The sequence below is a fragment of the Hypomesus nipponensis genome, chromosome 20 (genome assembly GCF_054491055.1).
Source record: "Hypomesus nipponensis isolate SF chromosome 20, ASM5449105v1, whole genome shotgun sequence".
Taxonomy (NCBI): domain Eukaryota; kingdom Metazoa; phylum Chordata; class Actinopteri; order Osmeriformes; family Osmeridae; genus Hypomesus; species Hypomesus nipponensis.
The window spans coordinates 7,648,319-7,655,000 of NC_140380.1; the positions used below are offsets into that span (position 1 = coordinate 7,648,319).

Here is a 6,682-nt window from a genome sequence, read left to right on the forward strand (position 1 = left end):
ATCACAGATCGCAGAGAGAATGCAACTTCTGTGGCCTAATGGCAAAAATAGAGCTGAGCTGGTCTCGTTACTAACCCATAATTGGACAATGTTACTGAGGGAATGTTCTCCATTTTCAATGGCATAGTTTAGGGTCACACTGCATGGTAGTTTAAAATAAAGTTTCAAACTTGACTGAGGGAGAGAGAGGGCAAAATCACGGAGACCGTGGAAGTACACAACACAGCGGGAAAGTCTTTGTTTATTTCTTCACGTAAACACTTGAGACTAACAGCAGTGGGGCTATTTACAAGCAAATCAGGTGCTACAGTTTCTTCTCCTCGTATAAAATGATCAATCTCAGTGCCGCCCCTTCCTACTGAAACTTCCTGAGAAACTCCTGGTAGGTCTGTCTGTGCGCAGACGCGGCCGGCACAAAATGGCCGCCGGGGTGAGTCAGAACTTCAGGGTCCTGGAAGGCAGGGAGGAGCTCTCTGCTCATCTTCTCTGGGATGACGCGGTCCTCCTGTCCGAACACGTGCAGGGACGGGATGAGGATCGGAGCCGTGGGCTCGTAGAACCGCTGGTGCTCAGAGCAGGCGCTCCGAAACCCCGCCACCAGGATGGCGAAGCGGAACCGGAACTGGGGCTCCAGGTTCTGCTGCTGTAAAGAACACAGCATGGCGACCAAGGCAGCGCCCTGGCTGAATCCCAGGACGCCGTCAAAGGGGCCGAGGTCCTTCACGGCCTCCCTCACGGCCTCCACGCTCTCCTCAAGCCCCAGGCTTGACTGACACTGCTGCCCGGCATCGAAACTCCGAACCTGGGTATCAGAAAACCACCAGCCTCTCTGGTCCTCATCGTCTGCAGGTCCGTTCTCCTTACCTTGAACAGGTGTAAAGTGTGAGATTAACAGTGACTGATCAATAACGAAATTACCTGTCGCTTTTATGTGTTTCATGCGTTTAGGTATTTTATTGACGGCACTGCAGCATTGTAAATACACAGCAAGTCTACTGACAGATCTTAATGTAACACACCATCTGAAACCTGTGGTACACAGTGCGGCGCATTCATGAACACCCACTCGACTTGCTTCTTAAGGAGCTTCCGTAGTGCTCCGGTTTTTTCACGAAATGAGCTCCCGTTCTGTCGGTAACCATGTATACAGAGTATACGGAGCGGAACTGCTCGAGTTACATTCGCCATATCTAGCTAGCTAATTAGCCTTGTAGGTAAGTTAGCTAGACTAAGTCACATGTACTGTATTGATTGTTGTCAATCTTTTGTCAAAAAGATCTGCAAAATTGATGTTATCATTCAAAGTAGTAGCCTAGATCGTTGGTGTAGTAAACTATTACTTAGCGGCCCGGTCGACAACACTGGTGGAGTACTTCTTTAAACACAGCAATTACAAAGTGCAGTTTCATTTTCGTCTAACCAACCTACACAGACGTACCATACAGTCTATGAGTCCGTCGATAAAAACCGTCCGTGCAAAATGGTTGTGCAGCCGGAAATCACGTTACGTTATAGAATACGTCGCCAGAGGGCGTCCCGAATACACAAAACGATGCACAGTCGAGTTATTGACAGTAAGCTACAGTAGCAACGCTTGTAAAAGGCATGGGTTATGTTGAGTTCAATTAGTGATTAATAGGTAGTGTTGAATAAGTGAATATATTAACTGGACTATATGATGTGAAAGTTTAGTTTTGAAGTTCTGAAGGCAATTTCTAAATAGCCTAATTAGACAGAGTTAGGAAAGACCTACGGAGTTCGCTCACCCCCAGTGGAGACAATCCATGGTAACCAGGTCTAATACAACTCCTGACTGTCAGTTTGATTTATGACAAATTGAGTTATGATAATCACCCTGCTGTGTGTGTGTGTGAGAGAGAGAAGGAGAGAGAGGGACGGAGAGAGTAATTTAGAAAGAAAATGGGCATGGACACGGTATGAACAAAGAAAAAGGGAGAGTTTAAGATAAACGAGGACACATCTCTCTCACACACTGTCTGCAATACGCTCTCGTGTTTACATGTTTTTGCACGTATTGTATTTATAAACGCTATGTGCCCGCGTTGATGTGTGCGCGGGCAAAAGTATCCGTTGCATTATATATTCCTTTAATTAACCTTATCACCAGTGCCACGCCAACAAGGGGAGAGGAAGAGGAGCGTGAACAATGATAACCTTGAGAGAGAATGCGTTGCCCGTGTGCCCCCCCCCACCTTCTTCCCTTCTTTGAAGACTTGAAGACACCACAAGACTGTGCCCTCGTCTGTCATTCTTATCACACACACACACACACACACACACACACACACACACACACACACACACACACACACACACACACACACACACACACATTACTCTGAATGATAATTAAAAAGGACAGGACATGCATATCAATTACCTTAGTACCTTAGGGCAGTGGTTCCCAACCCTGGTCCTCGGGACCACCTGTCCTGCATGTTTAAGATATTTTGCTGCGCCAACACACATGATTCAAATGAACGGTCGTTAACAGGCTTCTGCAGAGCTGGATAACGACCCATTCATTTGAATCAGGTGTGTTGGAGCAGGGAAACATCTAAAACATGCAGGACAGGGGGTCCCGAGGACCGAGTTTGGGGACCACTGATCTAAAACACGCAAGACAGTAGCCCTCGAGGACCGGATTTGGACATGCCTGTCTTAGGGGGATTGTGTCTATGAATGTTCCTTCATCAACAAACAACTTCACTGCTCACCCCAGAACACTATAAAGGTCCAGACCAGGAGTGGCCAACCCTGGTCCTCGAGAGCCTCAGTCCTGTTTTAGATGTTTCCCTGCTCCAGCACACCTGGTTCAAATGAATGGTCGTTATCCAAGCCTGAGAATGACCGTTCATTTGAATCAGGTGTGTTGGAGCAGGGAAACATCGAAAACATGCAGGACAGAGGCTCTTGAGGACCAGGGTTGGCCACTCCTGGTCCAGACTGTAACTTTTCCAAATGCATAATGATACCGGGTGACACAGAACTGCCTCATTCCGGCAAGTTCCACTCAATCGTTAAACGGTTTTTCCTTTTTGAATTGGACATCAATTACACACCTGGTCCTGCCGTGCAGATGCGGGGGCCAAGCTAGTGTGTATGATGCAACCACAAAGTACATGTCTCTTTCTTTTTTTAATCAAACCTTATATGGCTGAACTGGGTGTGAAGGTAAACTGAGATGATCCTGTTATGTCTTAGGCCTGATCCGGGCCAGGTTTTCAGTTTTTTTTTCTCACAGGTGCTGGCTCCAGACTCCAGGTTTCCTGCCACATACTCCATCCCTTCTGTGTAATTGACCCACCTGCAACTCGTCCCCTCATCAGCACCACAGTATTTTAACCCCGGTTTTCCAGTCACTCATCGCCAGTTCCACGCTTCTCCTACGTTGTTTGTACCGGCTCCTATGCTTTGTTTATATGACTTGGTATACTCCTAATAATCCTGTTTTCTCTCTGCCTGTTACAGACCGTGCCACATCCTCTGTTCATCCGCCTGCCTGCCTCTCACACCTGCCTGCCTCTCACACCTGCCTGCCTCTCACACCTGCCTGCCACACCTGCCTGCCCCAGTGGATCTCCTTCGTTCTCCTTAAACCTTATTTCCAATAAACCAGTCAACCGTGTCTTCTGTGGAGTTATGCTTTTGGGTCCAGTAGCCAGTTGGTCCATGTTAACAGATCCTCTGTGTTGCATCTTTAAGGAAGGGGGACACATGGTCATTCTGGCCCCAGCCTTGGTGCCTCCTACTCAGCCTCGGTTCATGAACAGACCACCCCCCCCCCTCCCCCTCCCTTCCCACCTCCCCCACCGTCCTTGTTCATGGGTGGAGTGGAGCCAGGAGTGGACAGTGAATCAGAGAAAAACACAATCACGCTTGTCGTCACGACGACTCACCCCAGCTTAAACCCTGCGCACACGCCTCCACACACATATGCACACACACACACTGACACACGCAAACACACATATGAGAGAGAGAGAGAGAGAGAGAGAGAGAGAGAGAGGGAAATATATATTTCTAATTACGTGAAAGGGGAGGGGGTAGGTTTGGGGAACAGATTGTGAGATGGGAGGAGTTTTTGTAGAAAGAAAGAAGGGAGATTAATAGAGAGATGAAAGGACAATGGTGGAGTGCAAGTAAAATGGAGGGATTAGCCAAAGTAATTAGCAGCAGTTGATCACTTATTAGCCTGTATCAGATATGGTGAGATGAGAGCAAGGGAGAGCGACAGAGGGAGAGAGAGAGAGAAACAGAGAGAGAGGAAGTGGGAATATGTTGAGCTGAAGATATATTATAACAGAAATAGATTGGACCCGCTCAGCACTCAACATCCTCTGCTTCACTGCTCCAGATATTTGAAACGTTATCCTGTAAACGATTCTAATTCTGATTTATTTTGTTCAATCAGACATTTCCAAACCCATTTTGAGTTACACCCAAAGTCTTAATTTTCAGACAAAATAAATGGACTGTGGGTTATGGTTACAGATTCAATTGGTGTTTTTTCATATTTTTTCCAGTAATCACGCTGTTCCTTTGCCTGTCCAGTAGAGGGCGTTTAGATCTAAATGGGGGACTATTTTGGGGATGTGTTCAAAGAGTGATCATGAGTAGTTTTGAACTAATGCATTTATTTAATCCTAAATGCCCATATCGGTTTTAAATCTACATGATTTTAAAATCAGATTCAAAGCTTTTCTCAAGCAGACCATGACATTTTATTGCACAGTTAGACCATGACATTTTAGTTTACTCATGGTTAAAAAAACAAATGGTTTGATTGTGTACGTGTGTGTGTGTGTTTTTGTGTGTGTACATGGGTAGTTGTATGTGTTTTTATTGTGTGTGTGTGTGTGTGGAGTTTCTATTTGTCTATATGTCAGGTTGGTGCGTGTATGTACATTTACGTGTTTGGTTTCTGCTCGTGTGTGTACACATGCGTGGGGTCTCTGTTTTTGTGTATGTGGTGTGTGTGTGGTCTCAGTTTTTGTGTATGTGGTGTGTGTGTGTGTGTTTGTGCCTGTACGGCGTACCCCAGAGTACACACAGCCTAGATCTCCTCTCCGGGGAAAAGCAGAGTGAACTCTGCAGTTCAGTCGTAAACATGCCTCTCTCGCTGGGTATCTTCATCCCCGCCGCCTCGCCAAACAAGATCGAGAGAGATAGACCGAGATAGAAAAGATTAAGGCACGGATAAACAAGGAGGAAAGCCGAAGATGTAGGAGAGAGAGATGGCACGGAGATCACCCGCCTGTCGAGGGAGTCTGAGAGGAACGTAGCAAGGGTGTGGGCAGCGAATGACGTTCTAGAATAGGGATTTACTGATTTGGAGATATGGAGGGCTCTCCACAGACAGGAACTCTTCACCCTGAGCCCCTATGTGTAGAGTAGCGACAGCAGAACCCTCTATGGTTCCACGTACAGTTCTCTTCAGGTGGAGTGTCAGTTAGGAACTGTGATTGGTTTCTGTCAAACCAATAGTTGCCAATAGTTAACTACATTATTCTCGACACTATAAGAGTTGATTAGGCACTTGTTATTAGATAGCAGTTCATTGGTACAGTAGTCGAATGACCATTCTTGTACCATTAAAGAACCATTGTTCCCTGTAGCTCTTGAAGAGGGCTTGTACTCCCACTACAGGAAGACAGTGGAGGAGGAAGGTGTTGGCGAGAGAGAGACAGAGAGAGAGTATAGAGAATGAGAGGTAGAGAGAGTAAAGAGAGAGACCGTAAATAGAGTGAGAGAGGCAGAGAGAGAGAGAGTAAAGAGAGAGAGAGGCAGAGAAAAAGAGAGAGTAAAAATAGAGTAAATAGAGATAGCGAGAGAGAGAGGCAGAGAGATATAGTCAGAGAGAGAGGGTAGAGAAAGGCAGAAAGAGAGATAGAGAGTAAAGAGAGAGAGAGGCAGAGAGAGAGAGGCAGAGAAAGAGAGAGAGTAAAGAGAGAGAGAGACAGATAGAGGGAGAGAGAGAGAGAGTAAAAAGAGAGAGTAAAGAGAGGCAGAGAGAGAAAGAAAGAGAGAGAGAGAGAGAGAGAGAGAGAGAGGCGTAATTGACCCTCAGAGCTGGCGCTCCTGTCAGGAGTTCTCAGATGGGAGCAGCCCCAGAGCGCAGCACCGCTACAAATGTGGTTAACAACGGGAGGTGGTCGATGAGGCTCATCGTGTTACCCTTCAGAGGCCGAGGCCAACCTGCCTGCGATGGGGGAGGGATGGGGAAGCGGGAGAGGGCAGAGGGAGGGGTGGGGGGAGGGGGATGAGGGAGGGGTGGGGGAAGGGGGATGAGGGAGGGGTGGGGGGAGGGGGATGAGGGAGGGGTGGGGGGAGGGAAGGGATGGAAAGAGGGGGGGGGGCGGGTGAGGAGTGGACCTTTGCGATGAAAAGGTCGGACGGGTCGGATCTACTTTTCGGCCAATCAAAGTAAGGCGTGGCAGGATGCTAATGACCTGGTCGTAAGGTCAGTGAAGGGCAGCTGAAAGGTTGCCCAGGTAACAGCCTCCCCTATCAGATCACCTGTCCATCACAACAGTGGAGGGAGGAGGAGCCGCACTAGGGGGACACCCACTTACAGTCTGTCTGTCTGTCTGTCTGCCTAACTGCCTGCCTAACTACCTGTCTTTCTGTCTGTCAGCAGTGAAAATGTCATGTTGCTGCT

At 47.6% G+C, this 6,682-nt stretch overlaps 1 protein-coding gene and 1 long non-coding RNA gene across 2 annotated transcripts; one reads left to right on the forward strand and one right to left on the reverse strand.

Moving 5' to 3' along the window:
* Positions 1-223: 223 nt before the first annotated feature.
* On the reverse strand, positions 224-1,432 carry ovca2 (OVCA2 serine hydrolase domain containing). The gene is made up of 2 exons (XM_084684017.1): positions 1,020-1,432; positions 224-864 (listed from the first exon to the last, which is right to left on the reverse strand). The coding sequence occupies exons 1-2, from the start codon at positions 1,186-1,188 to the stop codon at positions 356-358; spliced, it is 678 nt and encodes a 225-aa protein (XP_084540143.1). The 5' UTR covers positions 1,189-1,432; the 3' UTR covers positions 224-355.
* Positions 1,433-1,592: 160 nt separating this feature from the next.
* LOC146246200 (uncharacterized) lies at positions 1,593-3,649 on the forward strand. Its single transcript, XR_014734568.1, has 2 exons — positions 1,593-1,787; positions 3,493-3,649. It is a non-coding gene; the product is annotated as an uncharacterized LOC146246200 (long non-coding RNA).
* Positions 3,650-6,682: the final 3,033 nt, after the last annotated feature.

Excerpts from the sequence above, each read along its gene's own strand:
- ovca2 (XM_084684017.1), bottom strand. The coding sequence starts at position 1,188 with ATGGCGAATGTAACTCGAGCAGTTCCGCTCCGTATACTCTGTATACAT. Across the intron at positions 865-1,019 it reads TGTACCACAGGTTTCAGATG|GTAAGGAGAACGGACCTGCA; the intron begins GTGTGTTACATT and ends CACCTGTTCAAG.